At 45.3% G+C, this 25545-nt stretch overlaps 1 protein-coding gene and 1 long non-coding RNA gene across 2 annotated transcripts in view; both read right to left on the minus strand.

The window, feature by feature from the left end:
- Window positions 1-13266: 13266 nt before the first annotated feature.
- Window positions 13267-15348, minus strand: LOC138820007 (uncharacterized). Its single transcript, XR_011369724.1, has 3 exons — window positions 15164-15348; window positions 14834-14974; window positions 13267-13632 (listed from the first exon to the last, which is right to left on the minus strand). It is a non-coding gene; the product is annotated as an uncharacterized lncRNA (long non-coding RNA).
- A 3741-nt stretch (window positions 15349-19089) lies between these two features.
- Bcat1 (branched chain amino acid transaminase 1) overlaps window positions 19090-25545 on the minus strand; it is a 33276-nt gene continuing 26820 nt past the window's right edge. Inside the window, exon 11 of the mRNA XM_070011844.1 lies at window positions 19090-25454. Within this exon, the coding sequence (XP_069867945.1) occupies window positions 25413-25454 (42 nt within the window). The 3' untranslated portion in view covers window positions 19090-25412. The remainder of the gene's footprint in view (window positions 25455-25545) is intronic.

Here is a 25545-nt window from a genome sequence, read left to right on the forward strand (position 1 = left end):
TCAAACTCTGCTGGTGATGGCTGAGCCATTCGGCCTCAGCTCTGCTCTTACCTCTCACTAACGTGGGCCCAATATGGTGGCCAGGATGCCTCACCAAGCCACCAGTCTCATCTGATGCTCCTTCGCTCGAATCCCACGCTCTTCTCTTGGTCTGGAAGGTTCTGCACTCTTGCTCCACACACTCTAACTTCTCTCCTATCTCCATCTTATTCTGCTGTTGTTGTTGTTGTTTGTGGGTCATGGGTCTTGAACTCAGGACCTGGGTGCTGTCCCTGAGCTCTTTCACGCTACCACTTCGAGCCACTTCCAGTTTTCTGCTGATTCATCGGAGCTCAGAGTCTCACAGACTTTTCTGCTGGGGCTGGCTTTGAACCCGGATCCTCAGATCTCAGCCTCCTGAGTAGCTGGGATGACAGGTGTGAGCCACCAGCACTTGGTTTATTTTGCTTATTTTTAATGGATCAGTTTATCTTCCTAAACTCCAAATGACTTCAAATGACTCTTTTTCTTTTTTTTTTCCCCTCCTGGAATCTTTTCAGCCTCTGGCCTCTAAGTTAAATATTAACTTCTTGGAGATTTGAGTCTGGACTTCTTTATTTAAAGGCTCTTTAACTTCTAGCTTAAGTACCTTGTCCTTAACTCTACAAATACTTCAATGAGTCACAAGCATTTTTTACTTATTTGTCTATTTGCTTTCAGTGTCCGCCTCTTTCTCCAGAATATAAACTCCAGTGTGCATAGCAGATAGATCGTGATGATTGGTCAATTCATATTCCTGGAGGTTAGCACAAGACCACGTGGAAGCGATTGTATTTTTAAAGCTGTTGGTTAACCAAATTAACACAATCACAGTCATCTATACACCATCAGGACTTTGTTTATGTGTGTGTGTGTGTGTGTGTGTTTACTAAAGTTCATACACTGCAATCACAGACACACTCTCTCTCTCTCTCTCTCTCTCTCTCTCTCTCTCTCTCTCTCTCTCTCTCTCTCTCTCTCTCTCTCTCTCTCTCTCTCCCTCATAAGAGCTAGTAGTATGGCCTAAAAGTCACATTTCTGTGAAACAAAACAGAACAAACAGCCACAACACACAGAGATGGAGATGGTCAGCTTCATCTACCTCTGAGATTTTCCCAGCGGTGGTTTATCTGTAACCCTGAGGAACACTTCATCAGGATCTGCTACCACACCCTGAACCACAGGATCTGAAATCGTTACACATGGGCCTTTAGAAATCAGGGTTGCGATGTTTCTCTGAATTTTTTTTTTCAGGTAACTGGCTTCACCATCCTTCGAACACTGGATCAGAGCTCCTTGGGATTTTGCTCATCCTCCTCCTCCTTCTCTTTGTTCTTCTTTCCTTCCTCATTCTGGATAGCGATCCTCCTATTTCTGCTTCTGTCTTAGCTCATAGGACAAGCATGCCTAGCTTACTTCTCATTCTTGTTTGGCAGTACTGAGATTTGAACTCAGGGAGTTGTGTTTGCTGGGCAAGCATATTCCACTGGAGCTATACCACCCACCGCCACTACTACACCCCCCCCTTTTTTTGGTGCCAGCAACAGAGCTTGAACGTGGGGCCTGGGCTCTGTCCCTTAGCTTTGTCATTCAAGACTGGGGTGCTCTACCATTTGAGCCACAACTCCACTTCTGGCTTTTTGGTGGTAAGAGTGTCAAACATTTTCCTGCCCAGTCTGGCTTCAAACCATGATCCTCAAATCTCAGCCTCTTGAATAGTTGGGATTACAGGAGTGAGCCACTGGTGCCTGGCTATCTTTTTTTTTTTTTAATCAGTCTTGGGGCTTGAACTCAGGGCCTGGGCATTGTTCCTGAGCTCTTTTGCTCAAGGCTGGTGCTCTACCACTTGAGCCACAGTGCCACTTCTGGTTTTCTGGTGGTTCATTGGAGATCAGAGTCTCACGGACTTTCCTGCCCGGGCTGGCTTTGAACCTCAATCCTCAGATCTCAGCCTCCTGAGTAGCTGGGATGACAGGCAGGAGCCATAGTACTCAGTTCAATGTTATTCGTGTGTGTGTGTGTGTGTGTGTGTGTGTGTGTGTGTGTGTGTGTGTGTGTGTGTGTATGTGTGTGTCCTAGGGCTTGAACCCAGGGCCTGGGCTCTCTGTCCCTGAGCCTCTTTGTGTTCAAGGCTAGCACTCTACCACTTGAGCCACAGCTCCATGTCCAACTTTTTCTGAGTAGTTTATAAGAGTCTCATGGACTTTCCTGCCTGGGCTGGCTTTGAACCAGGATCCTCAGATCTCAGCCTTCTGAGCAGCTGGGATGACAGGCGTGAGCCATGGATACCCACCCAGTTGTTATTCTTTTATTTTTTTATTTTTAAGAGTACCATAAGACTCACAAGCCAGGCTGGACGAAGAAGCGTCATTTGGATAAATTAGTTTCTAACCTCCACACTCACAATTGGAAGGAAGAAAATTCTGAAAACATCATTTAAATAGAAAACCAAATGCCATTCCCAGGCCCTTGGTTGATCCTTTTTTTTTCTTTTCTTTTCTTTTTGGCCAGTCCTGAGGCTTGAACTTTGAACCTACGTGCTGTCCCTGAGCTCCTGTTGCTCAAGGCTGGTGCTCTACCACTTGAGCCACAGCACCACTTCCAGCTTTTTCTGTGACTAATTGGAGATTCCAATCTCACAGACTTTCTGGCCCGGGCTGGTTTCAAACTTCGATCCTCAGATCTCAGCCTCCTGAGTAGCCGGGATTACAGGCGTGAGCCACCAGGGTCCCGCTGTTCCTTTCTTGACCACTCTTATTGACTTTGGCCAGATCACAAGCTCTTGATTGTTTTCGTTTCCCCAGATATGTGTGCAATGCTTATTTCTTATACCACACTGCTTCTCTAAGCAAGGTGCAGAGTGGAGCAAGTGTAACGATTCATTTGCTACGACCCTTCGAGAAAAATCTCAAATTAACACGTCTGGATCCATTAACCTGCTTTGTTACAGCTTAAAAGCCTGGAGATTGCTCCACGTATTTGATTTAGGTTGCTTTTTTGGAAAGAAAAAAAATCTTCCCCACAACTATGTAGAGAGGACTCACGAGGCACTTTTGTAACACAAAAGCAGGCCTTTTTTTTTTTTCTTCCGGCCACACTCTTTGAAGAAGAATGTATTTACTCAAGTTCACGAGAGAGAACTTCAGTTTGTTCTGTTTTCGAAACAGATTAGGGAGGTTCAAAGAAAAGCTGGCAATGTAGGTCATTTGTCTCTTGTACAAGCTTTGAAGCTATGCTGAAATCTTATCAGTGTGAGAGTGTGTGTGTGTGTGTGTGTGTGTGTGTGTGTCGAGTTTTTTAAAAAGACCCACCTGTTCACTCTGATTCTTAATTTTCTTCTGTACAGCTGCGTTCCCCTCCTCCCTCCCTCCCCCCTCGCTCTCTCTCTCTCTCTCTCACACACACACACAGAGTGCTCCCATTTTTCCCTTTTTCATTGTAAAGGTGATGAACAGAGCGGTTACAGTCCCATAAGCAAGGTCATGAGTACATTTGTTTTGTTTTGTTTTTTTTTTGGCCGGTCCTGGGGCTTGAACTCTGGGCCTGGGTGCTGTCCCTCAGCTCTTCAGCTCAAGGCGAGCGCTCTACCACTTGAGCCACAGCGCCACATGAGTACATTTCTTTCTGAATACTATTACCCCCTCCTTCATTTTCTCCTGCTCACCCCTCCCCCTCTCAAGTTGTAAAGTTCATTTCCAGCGTAGTGTTTAGTGAGGATCATTGTTGCATTAGTTCATCCTTTATCCTGTTGTTTCTGTGATTCCAGTCTCTACCTTGGATCACATAAGCTTATATACTAGACAAAGGGTACAGAAAACTAGAACAGGAAGAAAAAAGTAGAAATAATTTCATACAGGTCAGAAGAAGAACCTCTTGTTTCCAATTCTTGAAGTTCATGGTGACACGCTTCATTATATATGCACTTGGCAATCGGGCTATTGTGATCTCCCACTAAGAATATCATAGATGTATTCTAGTTACTACAAATGAGGGAATCCATGCAACCTATACTTCTTTGGGCCTGGCTGGCTTCACCTAATATAATTTTTTCCAGGTCTTTCCATTTCCTTATGAATGGGGCGATGTCATTCTTTCTGATGGAAGCATAGAATTCTATTGTGTATATATATATAATATTTTCTTGATCCATTCGTCCACCTAGGGACATCTGGGATGGTTCCATCTCTTAGCTGTGGTAAATAGTGCTGCAATGAATGTGGTTGTGCTGGTAGCTTTAGTGTGGCCTTGTTTGTGGTCATTTGGGTAAATTCCCAAGAGTGGGATCACTGGGTCCTAGGGAAGCTCAGAGCTCACCCATTTTGCTAACAGTAATCTCCTCAAAGGGACAATTCACTGATTAGGCTCTTTATTTTTTAAAGGCTTGTAACTCAGCATTGCAACCATGTAATGCCACAAATGAGACTGTAAAGAGGCCATTATCTATGAAAATATCACACTTTTATCATTCATCCCATTGGCATTCAAATCTCATGTGGAAATACCTCTGTTACAGAAACATATCAAGTCATTTCACATACAGAAAGCATAGAAGAAAAGTAAAAAGTCACCCTTTCCCCACCCCAAATAAAGGTTAATTGTGGAATCTAACCCCTCCATCAAACAATGTGCTACTTTTGAATGTATTAATTTGTATGTGGGGGAGGGGAAGGAGGGGTACTGGGGCTTGAACTCAGTACCTGGGTGCTGTCCTGAACATTGTTGCTCAAAGCTAGCGCTCTACCAGTTGAGCCACAGCAACCCTTCCGCCACTTTTGATGATGGTTCGTTGGAGATTAGAGTCTCACAGACTTTCCTGCCCAGTCTGGCTTTGAACCGTGATCTCCTAAGTAGCTAGGATGACAGGTGTGAGCCATCAAGTGCCTGGCTACCTTTTAATTTTTGACCATCCAAATTTTCTTTCTTTTTTCCATGCTATCTCTCCATAAACCAACTAACAAACCCTAGTTTCTATAATGACATGGAAAATCTCAGGAGGGAAAAATGTGTTTTAGCAGTTGTTTGTAGAGTGAGTTACCCTATGTTAAGTTCAGATCCTTCTTTGGAACTGAAAGGGAATTCTCTTGATTGGTCCAACTGAATGCAATCCACATTTCTGATGGGTAAAATCTTCTGGATTTCATTATCATCATCATTTCCCATCATTCACAGCCCTCGAAACACAATGAACTCAATCCAAAGAGAGACAGACGAGGCTTGGTAAGCAATGAACGTAAGTCCTTCTTACGATCTAACTTGATGCTTATATTTGTGTTCAAAGGGGAAGGCTCTGAGCACAAAGCACGTGTAATTTACTTAAAGGAGAAATATTTCTCTCCCATTCACCTAAAAAGATAGAACAAGACTTTTTTTTTTTTCCAAACCACATAAAACTCAAGACTATTTACCCCAGATGTGTGATTTTTCCCCCCAACTCAATGTCTCCAATATTTAGTGTGTGGAGTTCTCCTGTGTCTTTTACATTTCCCATAATCCTTACCCCTCTGATGGTGTGGGATTCCATTTATTCTAGTTTAACGTGGATGAAGTCATACAGATGGAAGTTATGACCTGGTTAGAAGTAGTAAAACACAACTGGAGCTCACATTGAGCTCTGCCACTTAATCTCAGCCGCTCTAGAAGGTTCAGTGTCAAAAGGTTCTCGAAGCATTCTACACAAACACTGTGTCTCCCTACTTTGGCTAAATGCAATCCCTCTAATCAAGGAATTCTCATCCCTGCCTCCACCTAGCAATGGTTTTTGTAAAGAGCTCCAGCTTTTCCTCCATTATGCATGTTGAAAGCATGCGTTACAGGACTAAGAAACAGGAAAGGATGGTTGGCCATGGAGACACTAGTGCTCACTGGAAGTTCCCAAGAGGATAGCACTGACACAAAAAATAAAATCATTAAGTCATGAATTAATATGAGCCTTGTGTCTCTAGCTCACGTTTGTCATCCTAGCTACTCGGGAAGCTGAGGCCTGAGGCTCACCGTTTGAATTCAGCCCAGGCAGGAAAATCTGTGAGACGCTCATCTCCAATGACCAGCAAGAAAACAAAAATGGCAGAAGTGGAAGTATGGCTCCAGTGGTTGATTGAGCACAAGCCTTGAGGAAAAAGGCTCCAGGCCCTGGGTTCAAGTCCCAATACCAGCACAAAAACATAAAATAACACATAAAAAGTAGAAATAAATGTAAGTACTTAAAACAATACCAGATCACTCCTGCCAATATTGATTTTCTGTTACCTGATGTCCTTCTGACATAACTATAGTTCTTGTTCGGTTTGGTTTTTTTTTATTTTTGTCTGTTGTGGGATTTGAACTCAGGGCCTGGGCGCTGTCCCTGAGATATTTCACTCAAGGCTAGCGCTCTACCGTGGTGAGTCACAGCGCCACTTCCGGTTTTCTGGTGGTTCATTGGGGATCAGAATCTCACAGACTTTCCTTCCCAGGCTGGCTTTGAACCATGATCCTCGGATCTCAGCCTCCTGAGTAGCTGGGATGACAGGCGGGAGCCACCGGTGCCTGGCTTCATACCTATTTTTTGTTACTGCCTTGAGAGGCAGTGTAGAGACGGGTGTAGAGACACATTCCATTGGTACCAGATGGAGTAGATTTGTTTGGGGAGCAGCGAAAATTCTTTTTGTGCCTTGTCTATGGAGAGTTGCACCTTCTCTTTTCTAGGGGTGCTTCAGTTCAGATATAAAGACCTATAGAGCAATGCCAGCTATCCTGTGAAGAGCTTTGTCCTTGGCGCCATTTTGGTAGGAATTCGGTGTTGTTTAGGTCTCCAGGAAGGAATAGGAAGAAGGTAGGCGTGCCCACTCGAACAGTCCAGTAACTACAGCAGTGACTCTGACTTGCATTCTGAGAAACCACGTGACACCGAAGATCTGGGGAAATCCTAAGTCCTGGAAGAAAAGGAAAGAAACAGCCCTGGAAAACAGGACGTGAACACAGAACACTAACACGTGCTGTCTCAGTGGGGAAGAAAAATCAAGGTTGGGGAAAAAGGGAGTTAAAGGGGCGATTTCATGGGAGGGGAGGGGTAGAGAGAAATGGGGAGAACACTAGAAGGGTGTCATGGATCCAGACGCCTTGTCTTCCCAAACTAACACGTTGAATTGAAGTCCCTTCGCACAACTACTTAAAGGTAACAAACACATCCAACTCCCATATACATAGGTAGAATAATAATATATATAGCTACACAGATGATTGATTAATCAATAGATGTGACTCATCAGATTGGTTTGCACCTCGGTGTACAATGCCCCACAGGTGAAGAGAATTCCACCTGATTCTAAAACATGGTACATAAATGCCAAACAAAACCAATGAAAGTGTATAAACAGGGGCTGGGGAGGTGGCTCAGGGGTAGAGTGCTTGCCTAGCATGCATGAAGCCCTGGGTTCGAGTCTTCAGTACCCCATATATATATAAACACACACAGATGTAAACCTGATGATTTCAAAACCATTGGCTAAAGCCAATAATATCCTCAAACTTTGTCCTTGCTTTCCTGGAAGAAACTGATTCAATGTGTTACCAAATAGTTAAACTATTCCTGCTTGTTTAAGGAAAGAAAAAAACCAACCTCGTGTTTCTGGCTTTTCAAGGAGTCATTGTCACTCTGGGTCAACGTTTGTTTTACTGTCTCCGGCCCATCCGAAGGCATTGTGTCTATAAAGAGCAATGACAGCCAGCCAGAACCGGACCTCCATGGTCTCCTCAGCTCTAGTTAAAGGTGGAATATAACCTTTTATTTATGGGATCCGTGTTCTACCCCTCAAGGAAGTTATCATTCAATTGATTGAACCCCTGATCTTCCGACAATAAATTCTGTTACTCAACCTCCTCTCTCTGCGTGTGTGAAAACTATAAAAAGCAAGCGCTTTATGACTATGGCCACAGCCACTAAAAGTCACAATAGTAACCCCAGTCTTTTTGAGGTGCATGGAGTCTTTCTCACTAACTCTCTCACTGATTGGGATGATTTGCTTTTATCCTTGTTTGCAAATTATTATGTATGAAGAGCAGTTTTCCCCGCACGCCCGCGCGCGCGTGTGTGTGTGTGTGTGTGTGTGTGTGTGTGCCAGTCCTAAGGCTTGAACTCAGGGTGAACTGAATGCTGTCCCTAAGCTTGTTTGCCTTGGTTTGTTTGCTCCAGGCTAGCGCGCTACCGTTTGAGCCAATGCCTCCACTTCTGGCTTTGTTTTGGAGAACAGAGTCTCGTGGGCTTGTCTGCCTAGGCTGGCTTCGAACCTCCGTCCTCAGATCTCAGCCTCCTGAGGAGCTACCGTTGTAGGCAAGCTGGAGGTTGACTGGGCAGAAGAAATCATGGCCCTCAATGGGTTTTTCACTGGTCCTAACTTCTCCCCCCCCCCCCCCATCCAAAGCCTTAGGAAAGACAGAATTCCCGGGTTCATTTGGAATTTTGGCTCTTTCCCCCTGTCCCCTGCTTTGACACTAAACAGCACAATTCCCTTTCTCTGGGGCCATCTCTGTATTCTTTTTACAGCCCCCCTCTCCCCCCACCCCCCCGAAGTGGCCTCAGCCCTAACAATTGGCTCCTGGGAAATCTTTATTAGTTCTCTCATGATGTGTAGGTTTTGGGGTTTCGTTTTGTTAGCTATCAAAAATATCTTCGGGGTACCTATTTCTCCAGTTCCAAAATTAGACCCCAATGAAGTCTCTGGCTTTAAAAAATATATATCATATAATCTAATGTAATCTAAGAGAGAAAAAGGAACTTTGGGGGTAATAGCTACTGAGGAGACATGGCTGGACTATCTCAGGGGCCCCCAACACCCCCAGCTTTCTGGGTAGATTAAGCTCCTCTAAATAGCTCTGCAGTTACTATGTACAATTATCTTCTCTCTAACAGCAGCCCTTAAAACCCGGCGTCAGAGATGTTTACAGCTGAGTTCTGTCTACCTCAATTACGCCACCAATTTGAGAGACTGTTTGCACCAACAGTTTTTTTTAAAGGCCCTTCCCTTGATTATAAGAACACACGTGATTTATTCAAGACTTTATATATATACATGTATATGTATATATGTACACGCACACACACACCTACATCTTGAAAACCACACACTGTAAGCAGCTGTTGGAATACTGACTTCCCTTTCCTAGATGGTTGACATTTACCTTTACCTTCTATTAGGAGCTTTCTAGATTGAGTTATTATACACTGATTTAAAACCAAGAAATTGTGTGTGTGTGTGTGTGTGTGTGTGTGTGTGTGTGTATGTGTGTGTGTGTGTGTGTATGTGTGTGTGTGTGATTACTGGGGCTTAAACGCAGAGAACTCACAGCCTGGGCGCTGTCCTGAGCTCTTTCACTCAAGGCTGGCGCTCTACCATTTGAGCCACAGCGCCACTTCTGGTTTTCTGGTGGTTCATTGGAGATGAGAGTCTCATGGACTTTCCTGCCCAGGCTGGCTTTGAACCATGATCCTCAGGTCTCAGCCACCTGAGTAGCTAGGATGACTGGTGTGAGCCAACACACCCAACGATAAGGAAGATTCATACCTACTGCTCTTCACTACCTCGCCAGGCGAGGTTGGCCACGATTCGGGCAGTGGGTAAGGACTAGTTGTGATAAACATGTGGGGGGGGGGCGGGGAGGAGAATGGTTCTCTGGGGCTGGAAGCATGGCTCAGTTGGCAAAGCTCCAGCCAACCACCGACCAATGAGCAATCCATCCGGTACTGAGTTTGAATCCCAGTGGTCTTGCAACCATAAAGGAAGGAAGGAAGGAAGGAAGGAAGGAAGGAAGGAAGGAAGGAAGGAAGGAAGGAAGGAAGGAAGGAAGGAAGGAAGGAAGGAAGGAAGGAAGGAAGGAAGAAAGAAAGGAAATGGTGACCTGCTCAGATGGAGAATCGCTTACCCAGCCCTGCACAGGGGACCTTGATACTTTGTGGGGCTGGGACAACAATTGTCCCGGTACCATCTTGCAATTTTAAGTCCCCTGCTGTAGCAACTCCTCCACAGGAACAAGGAGGGAGTGACAGAACATGCTAGAACGTCAGAACTGGGCTTTCCAGGCTCCTGGGGTAATGTTTAGGTCCGGTGTGGTGGGCATGACCCCTTTCCTGAGAGAGAGAGAGAGAGAGAGAGAGAGAGAGAGAGAGAGAGAGAGAGAGAGAGAGAGAGAGATTAGATAGATAGACGTCAGATAGAGATAGAGATTAGACAGACAGACAAAGAGATAGATAGATAGATAGATAGATAGATAGATAGATAGATAGATAGATAGATAGATAGATAGATAGATAGATAGATAGATAGATAGATAGATAGATAGATAGATAGCCAGGGACTGGTAGCTCAGCTCACGCCTGTCATCCCAGCTACTCAAGAGGCTGAGATCTGAGGATCACGGTTCAAAGCCAGCCCAGGAAGGAAAGTCCATGAGACACTGATCTCCAGTGAACCAGCAAAAATAAAAAAGACAGAAATTGAGCTATGGTTCAGGTGGTAGAGCATTAGCCTGGAACAACAAAGCTCAGGCCCTAAGTTCAAGCCCCAGGTCCAGCACACACACCCAAGGAGGAAGAAGAGGAGGAGGAGGTGGAGGAAGAGGAGGAAAAGGAGGAGGAGGAGGAGGAAGAAAAAGAAGAAGAAGAAGAAGAAGAAGAAGAAGAAGAAGAAGAAGAAGAAGAAGAAGAAGAAGAAGAAGAAGAAGAAGAAGAAGAAGAAGAAGAAAAGGAGGAGGAGGAAGAAGAGGAAGAGGAGGAGGAGGAAGAAGAAGAAGACAAAGACAAGAAGAAGAAGAAGGAGGAAGAAAAAGAAGAGGAGGAGGAGAAGAGGAGGAGGAGAAGAGGAGGAGAAGGAGGAGAAGAAGAAGACTGATAATAAGAATCACCTTGGGGCAGGGCAGGTGGCTCAGTGGTAGAGTGTTTGCCTAGCAGGCAGAGGCCCTGGGTTCGACTCCTCAGCACCACACAAACAAAAAAATAAAAGTAATACTTTTTTTTTTACAAGAATGACGTTCTGGCCATGGAGAAAGAATTAAAATCACATCACTTGGTGGGCAGAGGAGCTTGAAACAGAGTACTTCGTCTCCCATTTCAATGTTTAGACGCTGTAAAAATTTCCCTTCTTGAAATTGTGTGTGTGTGTCTGTGTGTCTGTGTGTGTGTGTCTGTGTGTGTCTCTGTGTGTGTGTGTCTGTGTCTGTGTATGTGTCCAGGCCTTGCATTCAGGTCCTGGACAATGTCTAGGTTGGCATTCTACCATTTGATCCACAACTCCACTAACAGATTTTTGCTGATTAATTGGAGATAAGTCTCACAGACTTTTCTGCCTGATTAACTGAAGAGTCTCACAGACTTTTTGGCCCAGGCTGGCTTTGAACTGTGATCCTCAGATCTCAGCCTCCTGAGTAGCAGGTATGAGCCACCAGCACCTGGCTTTTAGTGTTTGATTTTTAACTCTTCTCTTTCGGGATTTTTGGTCCTTATTTTTCATTTTTACATTATCTTTTTTTTTTTCTTTTTTCTTTTGACAGACACGGGGCTTAACTCTAGGCCTGGGTGCTGTCCCTCAGCTCTTCAGCTCAAGGTCGGTGCTTTACCACTTGAGCCACAGCACTACCTCTGGTTTTCTAGTGGTTAATTGGAGATCAGAGTCTCATGGACTTTCCTGCCCAGGCTGGCTTTGAACCATGATCCTCAGATCTCAGATCCTCTTTGGTAGCTGGGATGACAGGTGTGAGCCACAGCACCTGGCTTTATCTTTTTTATTTTTTCTGTCAGTTGTGGGGCTTGAACTCAGAGACTGGATTCTGTCCCTGAGTTCGTTGGCTCAAAGCTAGCTCTCTACCACTTTGAGCCATAGCTCCACTTCTGGTTTTCTGGTGGTTCATTGGAGATCAGAGTCTCATGGACTTTCCTGCCCAGGCTGGCTTTGAACTGTGATCCTCAGCTCTCAGCCTCCTGAGTAGCAGAGATTACAGGCACGAGCCACCAGCGCCGGGCTCCTTGACATAACTTTAACTTCTCTTTTGAACTGACAGATAAAACTGCATGCATATCCCAAAAGCCCCCCAATAATGCACCGGTCTACTTCAGGATGATGAACTAGCTGGCTACTATGGAACGCATGATCTCCACCGCCATTGCTTTTTGTGCTGAGACCATTTCCTATCTGCATTTTGCTCCTTTTTTTTTCCCCCAACAATACAAAACATCTCTGCGCTGACTCTCCAAGGCTGCGATGGAATTCGGGTGTCTTGCCGTTCACGATTTCATTAGGATGTTGCACACATGGAGAGTCCTGTGTCGGTGGAATGAGGCAGATAGAAAGAAGCCCGATCTTGGGGCATAAAGCTCAAGGTTGGCTTTTTTTCTCTCTCTCTTATTAAAAGTTCAAGGAGAGGCGTCCCGGTTTGTATAAACCTTCCATCCTCTTCATCAGCTGAGATGTTGTGTGGCCGAAGTGACGCGTAAACAATAAGCAGACAGGAAGTCACAGTTTACAAGCTTTGTGCTTTGAAGAGTTTCGCTGGAGTTCTTCTACCCAGCATAGCCCCCCCACCCCCCCCCACCCCCTACTCTGAATGTGGTTGGGGTCAGTCCCTCTCTCAGTGAAAGCAGATCAACTCTCCCTGGCTGAGATCAGACGGTGAGCAAATGGGCCCGTTTATGAGCAGACAGTGTGTGTTCTGTGGATCTGTTGTAAATTAGTGCTAAGTCCGCTTTAGGTCCCAAGGTGGCTATTCTAAGACGAAAAACAAAAGCGAAAGGAAAAAAAGAAGAAGAAGAAGAAGAATGGGCATTCTATTGGCTTTTTAATTTTTGCCAGTTGTGGGACTTGAACTCAGGGCCTGGGCGCTGTCCCTCAGCCTCTTTGTGCTCCAGGCTAGCGCTCTACCACTTGAGCCACAGCGCCACTTCCAGGTTTTGAGTGGTTCATTGGAGATCAGAGTCTCACAGGGACTTTTCTGCCCAGGCTGGCTTTGAACCACGATCCTCAGGTCTCAGCTAGGATGATAGGTGTGAACCACCAGCACCTGGCACATCTCTAGCATTGACTTGAGAAAAAAAAAATGACTGTTCAAGTCTCATAATAATAACTTTTATCTCTAATTTTGATGGAAGATTTGGCCTGATATTTTTGGACAGAGTTCACAAGAGATTCACTCACATGTCTAGATACAAAAACAAAGCAAATAAGTTTATTCTCAGAATGTATTCTACATTCTTCCAAAGCTCTTTGGTGGAACACTCCGAACTTATTATCTGTGTTATTATGCATCCTCCTTTAAGTCAGACAGATGACACCCAAAAAAAACCCCTAAACCCCATCTCGCTCTCTTTCCTGCATTTCTTCAATTCCCAGCCCAAACCAAGGAATGCTTCTGTAATCTGATTTAGCTGTTGCTCCCTTTGCTGTGGGACTGTTGGTTTCCCACAAAGCCCTATGAAGGACCCCCAAACCTGATTGCAACGTAGCAACGTAGATCTGGGATGAAGGATGTTCATGCGTCTCATTGTAGCTTTGTTCTGGCCATGTGTTATTCAATGCCAACGTTCCACGCGTCCTGGTAGACTCAAAACAAATGCAACCTGGTCCCAGCTTCTAAGAAAGGAATCAACTTGTTCTGTAGAAATCAGAGAAAATTCTAGATCAAAACCACACCTGGCCAACTTTCCAGTATTGGTGATGTGTATGTTGGGAGACACATTCCATTCACCTGCTTTTACCATTTTGATTTATTAAAAGAAAAAAGAGCAGAAAGGAAGAGAGAAAGAGGAAGGAAGGAAGGAAGGAAGGAAGGAAGGAAGGAAGGAAGGAAGGAAGGAAGGAAGGAAGGAAGGAAAGAAGGAAGGAAGGAAGGAAATGGGATAGAGAAGAGTTGACACCCTGGGGGCTGGGAAGGTGGCTCAGTGGTAGAGCACTTGCCTTGCATGCATGAGGCCCTGGGTTCGATTCCTCAGCACCACATAAGCAAAAAGAAAAAAGCCGGAAGTGGTGCTGTGGCTCAAGTGGTAGAGTGCTAGCCTTGAGCTGAAGAGCTGAGGGACAGCGCCCAGGCCCAGAGTTCAAGACCCACCACCAGAAAAGAAAAAAAGAAGGAAGAAAACACATGTCCTTTGTTTCTCTGACCCTGACTTATTTCATTTAATATAATTTTTTTCCAGGTCCATTCATTGCCCTGAAAAATGACATATTATTCTTCCTGATGGAAGAGTAAACTTCCACTATATATAGAGAGAGACATATACACACACACAAATATATAATAGTGGAATTTTCCATATACTATATATTTATATATGTATATGGAATTTCATATAGTTACATAGATAATATATAAACACATACAATTACATGCATGCATGTTTACATATATGTTACATACCTGTTTATATGCACCACATATTAGATACACCATATATTATGTATATTTTATATCTTTATATCTTTATATAAAAATAATTTATATTTTTATATAGTCGATTATATTTATAGATTACACACTATTAATTATATAAGAAATATTTGTATGTGCATATGTGAGTCTATAGGTATGTATATGTATATATATAAATATGTCACATATAAATATATTTATGTTTATATTTAAATAGCATGTATAATACATGCATGCCTATATGTGTGTATATTTAAGTGCATGCATAGAATACATATATGTACATATGTATGCATGTAATGCATATATGATGCGTGTGTGTTATGTGTATACAGTATGTGTGTGTATCTATTACAGATAATGTATATACATGTATATAATATCAAGGGTATTATACATGCTTGTGCCCTGTTTTCCTGATCCACACCTCCACTGGGAAGCTTCCGGGCTGTTTCCGGGCTGCAGTGAATCGTGCAGCAATGCATGGTGTACAAGGTCTTCTATTCTTTCTGACGCGTCATTTTCCAGGTAGATTGCCCGAAAGTGGTGTCTCCGGATCACAAAGTCACTGTGAAAGGCAAATGGCTCTGGAGTGCCTTCCTTCAGCCCCGGCCTGGACCATGCCCCTCGGGTCTCTGCATCTCACCCCTACCCCTGCCTTACCCCACCCCTGCTCCCCCCACCGAAGACCGGGAAGAACTCTCATGGGAATCAGGTCTGCACCTGACCACCCTTAGCTTGTGGGAATACTTCGCACCTCACGTTGGAGTCTTTGAACCACGATCCTCCTATCTCAGCCTCCCGAGTAGCTGGGATGACAGGTGGGAGCCACTGGCTTGCCTTGTCTGAAGCTCTATCCAGGAAACACAGATGCCCAACTGCCGTGGTTTTCCTTCTCGCTGAGACTCCTGTCCAGCACGCTCTGCCCGGTGCCAGGCCAGCCCTGCTTCTAAAAGGAAGTCAGACTTCACCTGTGAGCATTGTGTTTAAGACAGGCCACGCAGCAAGCCCAGGGGCATTCCCACAGATCTGCAGGGACGCCACGAGGAAGCAGCTCCCATCAGGTCGGCTCACCTGCCCTCCAACAGCGTCCCGAGCACCTGAATCTACACACACGACTGTACACGCAGCTCTGATCGCCAGCGGGCGGCCAAGTCACAGGCTGACACACAGGTGCTTGGCGCCATCTACCGTCGAAGAACACAACAGCCACCCTGTTCATGGGGAGGAAAGCTACTGGAGATGTAAGAAGGGAGGTTTGCTGCTATTTTAAAATTATTATTAATAATAATAATATGCATCGGATACTTTTTTGTGTATCAGTCCTGGGACTTGAACTCAGGGCCTGGGCGCTGTCCCTGAGCTTCTTTGGCTCAAGGCTGCCGCTCTACCACTTGAACCACAGCACCACTGCTGGCTTTTTCTGTGTAGGTGGTTACTGAGGAATCGAACCCAGGCCTTCATGCATGCTAGGCGAGCGCTCTACCACTAGGCCACCTGCCCGGCCCCAAGCATTGGACTCTTGACTATATTCTCTCCGTTTCTCTTCTTCCCTCATTCATCCCTGATGAAGGCTCCATTTCCCGGTGTTTGATTTTGCTGACCTTTGACTTGGGGTGGGGGGTGCTCTTTGAGGATGATGCTATTTGAGTTTTCCCTTGAACCTACCCTGTTTCAGCCAACATTATCTGTACGCATTGCACACCCCCCAAGGTGTTTACTGAGGGCTTCATAAGCTGTAGCTAGCACCGTGCAAACCTTGTCTTTCTAGGCCTGATTTTCTTCATTTAACATCATTTTTTCCAGGTCTTTCCATCTCATCCAACGGATGAGGAAAATTCCATCTGTCTTTACCACACAGTCTGCATCTGTGTGTCCACGGAGGGCATCTGGGCTGATTTCATGCCTGAACTATGGTGCACAGGCTGCAAAAAGCATGGTGTATGCCAAAAACTTAAGCAACGTAAGGGAAGGGGTGGATGGGTGGGAACGAGGCTCGCCATGCACTATCTACACAAACTGCTTTGGCAAATGGCGTTTTTCCGAAGGCCACTTTGGTCATCGACGTGAGACTGTGGTTCACATGTTCTGCCAGACTTTCCGCAGCTCGACGCATCCATTCTCGGACACCAAGAACACCCCACCACGAACGACCAAATAACCAGCCTCCTCCCTCACCACCATTCTGTTTGTGCAAGTGCTGGGGCTCGAACTCAGGGCCCAGATGCTGGCCCTGCACTTTGGCGCTCTACCACTTTGAGCCATACTTCCACTGTGGCTTTCTGGTGGATCCTTGGACTTAAGAGTCTCACAGACACAGCTTGGGCTGGCCTGGAACCGTGATGTTTCCTCCTTCCGTCTCCATCCATCCCACATCAACTGGATTTTCTTTTTTTTTTTGGCTACTGCACGTGGTATTCACTAGACCAACAAGGTAAGAAAAACTTGGGCGTTTGGGGGAGGGGAGAGTGGATTAAATGTCGGGTTTAGGCCCCAGGTCAAAAAAAAATCTGCATTTTATGAGTAAAATGCTTCCAATGAGAAAGTGCTCATATAAAAACTTCCTGGCAGGGCCGGGCTTTGAAGGACCCATGTGTCATCCTAGCTGCTTAGGAGGCTGAGATCTGAGGATCCTGGTTGGAGGCCAGCCGGGGCAGGGAAATGCCTAAGGCTCTTTATCTCCAGTTAACCAGCAAAAAAAAAAAAAAGAAAGAAAAAGCTGGAAATGGAGCTGTCGTTCAAGAGGTAGAGTTCCAGCCTTGAGTAGAAAAGCTAAGGGACAGCACTCAGGCCCTGAGCTCAAGCCCTAGTATCAGTACACACACACACACACACACACACACACACACACACACACACACACACACACACACACACACACACACACACACACACACACACACACACACACACAACTAGAAGCTCAGTGGCACAGAGCCATTTGAAATAGAATAGTGAGGAACTTCTCTGGGAAGATTTTGGTAAGTCCCTCCTGTTATCTGACCCAAGTTCTCCTCCATTGGCCAGGGGGAGGGGAGTATGGGTAACTGGACTGAAGGAGCTGAACCATCTTCCCAGGTGCAATCTTGGGCCTGGGAGCATTTCGGGGACAGCTTGCTTAGAATCCGAAACCGAGGTGCTGTGAGTTAAGTTAGCCGGGTTGATCTCCTACCAGGTTCAGAGATGTTTCCTTCGAGGGGAGACCAAGCCACTCTTCCATTGGGCTGCGCTGTGTCCAGTCCAGCACAGATAGCATTGTTCTCCTCACCGAATTCTCACCCGAAAGGAAGCCGGCCATTCTGATGTCCAGAGGATTTCCAACTTTGAGTCTCTCAAGGCTACATCATTTTGGCTATTCAACCAAAATACTTCTTAATTTGATGTGTGTCAGTCCTGGAGCTTGAACTCAGGGCCTGGGCGCTGTCCCTGAGATTCTTTTGGGGGTTTTTTTGGCTCAAGGCTAGCGCTCTACCGCTTGCGCCACACGCCACTTCTGGCTTTCTGGCGATTCATGAGATATGAGTCTCAAGACTTTCTTTCCCCGGGCTGGCTTTGAACTACAATCCTCAGTTCTCAGCTTCCTGGCTAGCTGGGCTGGCAGGCGTGAACCACCAGCATGCCCAGGTAGCGCCTCTCTTTAAATACTACAGCTAAAAAGATGGGAACATTTCACTGGAGAGGAAGTCTGAAATGTTTGCAGCCCTTTCTCAAAAGTCCTATGAAGCCGGGTGCCAGGGGCTCCCGCCTGTCATTCTAGCTCCTCAGGAGGCTGAGATCGGAGGATCGTGGTTTGAAGCCAGCCCGGCCAGAAAAGTGTGTGAGACTCTGATCTCCAATAAACCATCCAGAAGTGGCGCCGGGGCTCAAGTGGAAAGGCTCAGAGACAGCGCCCAGGCCCCGAGTTCAAGATCCAGGGCCCGTTTTTGAGCCATTCATCATGAACCACCTTCTAAACCTGGCTATGACTTTTGATCATAGCAATAGGATCAAAAAACGAAAAACACAAAAAGCATTTCTGACCAGACCGCCACCAGCCGCTCACCCCTGTATCAGAGCCACTTGGGAGACAGATCTGAAGTTCACAGTTGGAAGCTAGCCCAGGCAGCAAAGCCTGTAAGACTCTTCTTTCCAACACAATGGCAAAAAGTCAAAGGTAGAGCCGTGGTTCAAGTGGTAGAGCACCAGCCTTGAGCAAAAAAGCTAAGACATAACATATCAAGATGTCACCTATATAGAATCTGATTCTTGGTTAGATAAATGAGCTCAAGGCCACGCTGAATGTGGAAATGTGTCCCACCCCCACCCCCCACTTCATCTTTTTTTTTTTGGTCAGCTATGGGACTTGAACTCAGGGCCTAGGCGCTGTCCCTCAGCTCTTCAGCTCAAGGCGAGTGCTCTACCACTTGAGCCACAGTACCACTTCCGGTTTCCTGGTGGTTCATTGGAGAGAAGAGTCTCACCGATGTTTCTGCCCAGGCTGGCTTTGAACAGTGATCCTCAGATCTCAGCCTCCTGAGTAGCTAGGATGACAGGCGTACACCACCAGTGCCCGGCTAAGAATATTGTTCAAATCCCCGTTATATTTCTCCTGTGAGCACTAGAAGACCCTTTGGAGAATTTGGACAATTTGGAGAACGGTGTCTCCCGTCAACCACCACAAGACCACACAAGCACCATCTTGTTCTAAATTGCTTTATTGGTGACAGGAGGCGCAAGGGAAGAAGTCATTCATGAGAAGCCATGTGCACAGGTTATCTGTTGGCAACACACTTCATCCACCCTCCAGCTACGGTTGGTCTCGCCCATTTGTCAAAGCCATTGGTTCACGCTGCTGCTACTCAGCTGTGGAACAATGAGGTAGTTTCCCTGCCCAGCTTTGTCTGGCTCCATTTAAATACAGGTCCTCCAGGTGGTTTATCACGGGATTCACAGATGGACCAGGGGTGACCTTGAGTATTTTAATCTCCTGCTATTTGGAGGTGGGGGACAGAAACGGCCACAGATTCACGATCCTCCCATTTCAACCACTCATCCATCACTACTCTTCAGACTTGACGCAATAGCACATTCTACCATCTTGGAAAACCCATCGGCCGCAATGCCAGGCCAGCAAGCCATTTGGTCTGGTTTTCTTCGTCCCTGAGCACACATTTCAAGGCCGAGTGAAACTTATCTGAGCACACTGTGGCTTTTGTCATACATTTTAGTTCCAGACTCAACGATCATCACTGAAGCCGCAAATCCGTTCTCATTCACCCAGGAGAGCTGGGGTGAAGTGCTCACTAAGATTCCTTTCTTCTTTCTTTTCTTTTTGATTTGGGCTACCGTATTGGGACTTGAACTCAGGGTCTCGTGCTTTTGCTCAATTTTTTTTTTCCCCCGACTACTCCTGCAGCTCCTTGCTCACAGCTCAGCCAGCTAAGAAGCTCTGATTACAGGCAGGAGCCACCAGCACCTGCTCAACTTTGCCTTTTTAAAAGGATGTCCCAGCAGTGTAAAAACGAGTCTCTGCCACACTGGAGCATTTCTCATTCAAAAAAAAGAAGAAAATCTCACACTGTGAGAAATCGTGGTTAGGTGAAAATTCGTTTTTGAGTAAGTTAGATCTATCGCTGTTGTGTTAACGAGTTTAAAACAGCTTGCTTCATAAAGACACTTGCTAGAAAATTCCACTCTAGGATTATTTACTTTATTTCCTAGGTTCTGACAGACCAACTCAACAGCACTGTAAAAAAAAAATGCAGCCAGGCCTAGAGGCGCGGCTCAGTTGGTAGAGAGCCAATGAGTGAAATGTGGGTGCTGAGTTCAAGTCCCAACCTCATAGAAAACAAATAATGAATGCACACAACCAACATGTAAAACCAGGAGATGAAAATCACCCCAGATAACAGGCTCTAAACACCACCCACCTACAAATCAGAATCGTTTTGCATACAGGAATAGAAGGGAAACAGAACATTTTTCCCTTGGAAAATGAGAAGATTCTTTTTCTTTCCTTCCTTCCTGTACTTAGGAGCTTTAATCTTCAAGGTCTTCCTTGAGAAATGAGATAAAAGGTTCTTGTTATTCCTTCCTTCCTGGGGACTTGAACACTCAGGCTAGCACTTTCCCAGTTGAGCCATACCTCCACTCCCTGCTGGTTAATTGGACCTAACAGACTCTCCAATTTGTCTGGCTGAGCTGGCCTCAAACCACCATCCTCGGCTCTCAGCCTCCTGAGCGGCTGGGGTAACAGGTGTGAGGTCCTGTAATATTACTGGGATTATCTTGGTGAGAAGCATGCGCTGGTGTTCTTCTTCATTGGCTAACTATTAAATACTACTTTTCTATCTAAGCTACGTTCTGCTCATAGACCACAAACTGCATGAGGTTCATGCTTACACGTCTCTAAGACAAACTTTTGGTCCAAGCGCTATGTATGCAGAAGATGAACACAGGTGATTATACTACATCCATTTTACCAGTAGACAGCACTCATCAGGAATGATTCAGGAATGCATTACGATCAGCAAAGAGCTGAAATACTTCTCTTTTCTTTTTTCTTTTAAACTCTTTTGGGCCCCCACATTTGCTTAAGCAAATCTCAATATGGCAACCGGAAGTGAGGGTTCTTATAAACTGTCCACTAAAACTCCTTGTTGGTGTGTGTATTGGTCACTTCCGTTGTAAGAATAAAAGAAAAGAAGGAGAAGGAAAAAAAACACTGTCAGGAAAGGGTGCATTGCTCAGATTTCAGATCTGGGCAGGAACAAAGGCTTTTGCTGATCCTGAGGTCTGCATGGGATACGTTTTCATTTTGATGTTTGTGCTGGTACCGTGGCTTGAACTCAAGCCATCAGCATTATCTTAGCTTTTTAGTCCAAGCTGGTGCTCTACTACTTGAGCCACAGCTCCACATCTAGTTTTCTTTGTCTTTTCTTTTGCGGTTTAATGGGAGGTAAGAGTCTCACTGACTTTCCTGCCCAGGCTGGCTTTGAACTAAGACCCTCAGATCTCAGCCTCCTGAGTAGCCAGGATGACAGGCATGAGTTCACAGTGTTGAGCTGCTGATGAGCTTTTATTGCTCTAAATACTCCGGGAAAGTATCACCTGCAGAGAGGGACCCGGTCAATCTGGAGAAAAGTCAGTGTTCCCTGAGTTTAACGGCTAAAACAATCTCACACAATATTCTAAGGGTGGAAAAATGGAGAGAGGAGGAGGAAAATATCATCATTTTGGCAGCTGAGTCAGCAGCAGCCCCAGAAAGCAGGAGCAATATAAAATCCCTCCAATCTCGCCACCTAAGATTTCTGCTCAGTTATTGACCTTCACCCCCCCCCAAGAAAAAGAGTCCAAGAGTGCTCAAATTAAAGCAGGTTAAAGAGTTTTTAGGTACCATATGAACCAACAAAAAACAACACAAAGGGGCTCTTTAGCCGGTGCTGGTGGCTCATACTACCCAGCTACTCAGGAGGCTGAGATCTGAGGATCGCAGTTCAAAGCCAGCGCCGGTAGCAAAGTCTGTGAGACTCTGATCTCCTATGAACCACCAGAAAACCAGAAGTGATGTTGTGACTCAACGTGGTAAAGCCCTTGCCTTAAGCTGAAGAGCTCAGAGACAGCGCCCAGGCCCTGAGTTCGAGTTCCCCCACAACTAACAAATATATAGGTAATATATATATTATATATATAATATATATACACACATACATATATACACATATATACGTATACATTATATATATATATATATATATATATATATATATATATATATAATGTAAATTTCCCCAAATCTTTTCTGAGAAGACATTTAATCACATAGTTCATTATACTAAGGGGGGGAAAAATACATGATTTCCTAATAAGATTTCTCAATCCTTTCTTTCCTCCTGTTCCCTGGTGCTTTTAAAAGCATAGGGTAGCCGGGCGCTGGTGGCTCACGCCTGTAATCCTAGCTACTCAGGAGGCTGAGATCTGAGGATCGCGGTTCAAAGCCAGCCCGGGTAAGAGAGACCTTGAGACTCTTATCTCCAATAAACCACCAGAAAACCGGAAGTGGCGCTGTAGCTCAAGTGGTAGAGCGCTCACCTTGAGCTGAAGAGCTGAGGGACAGCGCCCAAGCCCAGAGTTCAAGCCCCACGACCGACAAAAATAAAAAATAAAAAAAATAAAAGCATAGGGTACAGTAGGTATTATTACTTAAACTAATAATTACTAATTCACCATCTGCCAGGGACCAGACAACGTATTATATAGACTGGAAGTTTGACACTTCTTGTGATGTGATAGGAATACGATCGCTGATCACCTCTGGGAAGAAAAAAATAAGTCTTGTCAGGAAATCTCTTCGGGAAGTACCCCAAGTTTTCTTAGTGTTTTCATTGATTTTTTTTTCTTTTAATCTTGTTGGGGGGGAAGGAAGGTGGGGGAAACTCAGGCTGTGTATGTATGTGTGTGTGTGTGTATGTGTGTATGTGTGTGTATGTGTGTGTCTGTATGAACAATAACAACAAAGGAAGGAAGATTAGAACCTGAGAAGGAAGGGGGTGCTGGGAATCGCCGAATTCCCTTTGGCCACCCAACTGCACATGAAGTAAGTGCAGTCAATTATGCAGGTATCAGTAACAATATTCCTTTTGGTGATTTTTTTTGGGGGGGGGCAGAGCAAATGAGCTTTGCACATCTCCAGATTTATCTTCGGCCGCCAATAATCGATCAGTGTGACGATAAATTAAGTCTTGCAGAACAAAAGGTGAGACTGTGGTACTCTTGCTCAAATTACACAAGTAATGAACGGGGGTGGGGGGTGGGAATAAAGGAGTGCAAATGGTCCTTGCCAATCTCTTCTAACAAGTTCATGTTTAGGTCCATTTCCTGCCTTATTACTTGAACATGGCAGCCAAAACTCCTAACTCCAACATGCCCCACCCCTTTTTTTTTTTAATTGGTCGTGGGGCCTGAACTCTGGGTCTGGGCGCTGTCCCTCAGCTCTTCAGATCAAAGCTAGCGCTCTACCGCTTGAGCCACAGCGCCACTTCTGGAATTTTCTGTTTCTGTGGTGCTGAGGAATCGAACCCAGGGCCTCATGCCTGCAAGGCAAGCGCTCTACCACTGAGCCACCTTCCCAGCCCCTCCCTTTAAAATAAAATTATGTGGTTAGTGTTCACTGTATCTAGCAGAAAAGACTTCACACACTCTCCTGGTTTTCTGAAATAAATGATAACATAACGTTCCCTAGCTTTCTCCACTCCATTTACAAATGCCCACGATGAAAGGAAGAGAGAGCAAAATTGCCATCTCCCTTTCCACAGACACCAGCCCAGCGGTTGCCTGCCACTTGATGGTTAAAATGCCCTACATGTCTCTCCTGCATAGCCACATAACCAGAGAGGGCAGGCCAGCTTCTGTGGCTCCCGCCTGTCATCCCAGCTACTCAGGAGGCTGAGATCTAAGAATCATGGTTCCAAGCCAGCAAAAAGCTGGCAGTGGAGCTGTGGCTACAGTGGTAGAGCACTAACCTTGAGCACAAGAGCTCAGGGACAGCGCCCAGGCCTTGAGTTCAAGCCCCAGGATACACACACACACACACACACACACACACACACACACACACACACACACACACACACACACACACACACACACACACACACACACACACACACACACACACACACACACACATAAAAATCCCCTAAAAGATGAAATGTTTTGGAGAAGAATCAAATCTCATTTGCTATGTATCATTAAATGCCATCAGGAAATTCTTTCCAACACCCTAAGCTTTTACACTGTCTTTTCTTTGTTCGGCAAAGAGAAGGAAGTATGATCTATGGACTAAAAGTTACTAAGACCAAACCCCAAATCGGAACCTTGATTTTCCAAGGATCAGTGTTTTCTATCAAAATTCAGCTTCCCCTAGACATACAAACACAATTGCTCTTTCTGTACCCTAACCAAATGTTCCCACAGGTAAATTCAGCAGATTAGAGCACCAACAGCCTCGTTTCCCCCACACCCAAAAAAAAGATAAAACCAGAGTACACCTCTCTGCTTGCTTAGCTTCGTTTACATTTAACACTTCACATATAAAGCTCAACTTGGTTTACACGTAACACGTCACACTCACTCTTGGTTGGAATGGTGGCATGAAATTCATCCCAGTGACCACCTGCATTCCAAGACAGTCTCCCGACACAAAAGTGATTTCTTCCAACTCCGGGCGCCATTTTGTAACGGTTTCTTCCAACTCTGGGCGCCATTTTGTGACTGTGATGACTTAAGAGTCCATGGAAAGAAGATACGGTAAGAGGTGACTGCCATACCCAGCCAGAACCACTCACAAATTCTACAAGGAGGTTTTACAGTACAGAAACACATCAAGAGAGGCTCAACCTCTCATTCATTCTTCTTCGTGTCACCCATCCCTCTAGGAAGAAACCAAGGGTTCTAACAACTAAAATCCCAGCTCTTCCAGTCCTGCTCACAATGGATCGGACAATGTTGTCAATACATGAGCTTCCACAGAGGTAAAACGGGAGGAAAACAGGAGAATATTTACCTTCCGTTAGATTTAACTGACTTAGATCACTTAACAGGAAGAAACCCATTTTTTCAGTTATGATTAGAAAACCATCATGAGGATAATGACCTACGGAATTTACTCAATCACCTTTCAGCTATACACACACCCACACACAGCTCATCTGGTAGAGGAGAAATACCTTAGTGTAAGGAAGAAATCGGTTTTGAATCTGAGTTGGAGGCGATGTTATAATTCAGGATAATCTGTGTCAGCGGGCTCTCTGTGGGTAAAAGGGTTAAAATGACCGTGACATCATGTGTCCACAGAGTGTTCAACAATCCCAAGGCATTGTCTTGTGGCACAAGGGAAGCGATCGGCGGTGCTGCACACTAATCATTCCAACTACGCTGTGCACAGCCACTGACAGGTGGTAAATCTATTGAAATTCTAACAAGAAATAAAAAAGCAAAGGATGGTCCATCTTGGTAGAATTCATTCTTCAGGGCAGCTCAACCGTCCAGTCGCTTTCTTCCCGTCCGTACTACAAGAAAAGCAAGAAAGTGGGTTTCAGTAGAAAAGCTCACCTAAGAGGGAGAGATTGGGCTGGGCAGGTGGCTCAGGGGTAGCGTGCT

This window comes from Dipodomys merriami, unplaced genomic scaffold (genome assembly GCF_024711535.1).
Source record: "Dipodomys merriami isolate MVZ:Mamm:240054 unplaced genomic scaffold, mDipMer1.0.p SCAF_84, whole genome shotgun sequence".
Lineage (NCBI taxonomy): Eukaryota > Metazoa > Chordata > Mammalia > Rodentia > Heteromyidae > Dipodomys > Dipodomys merriami.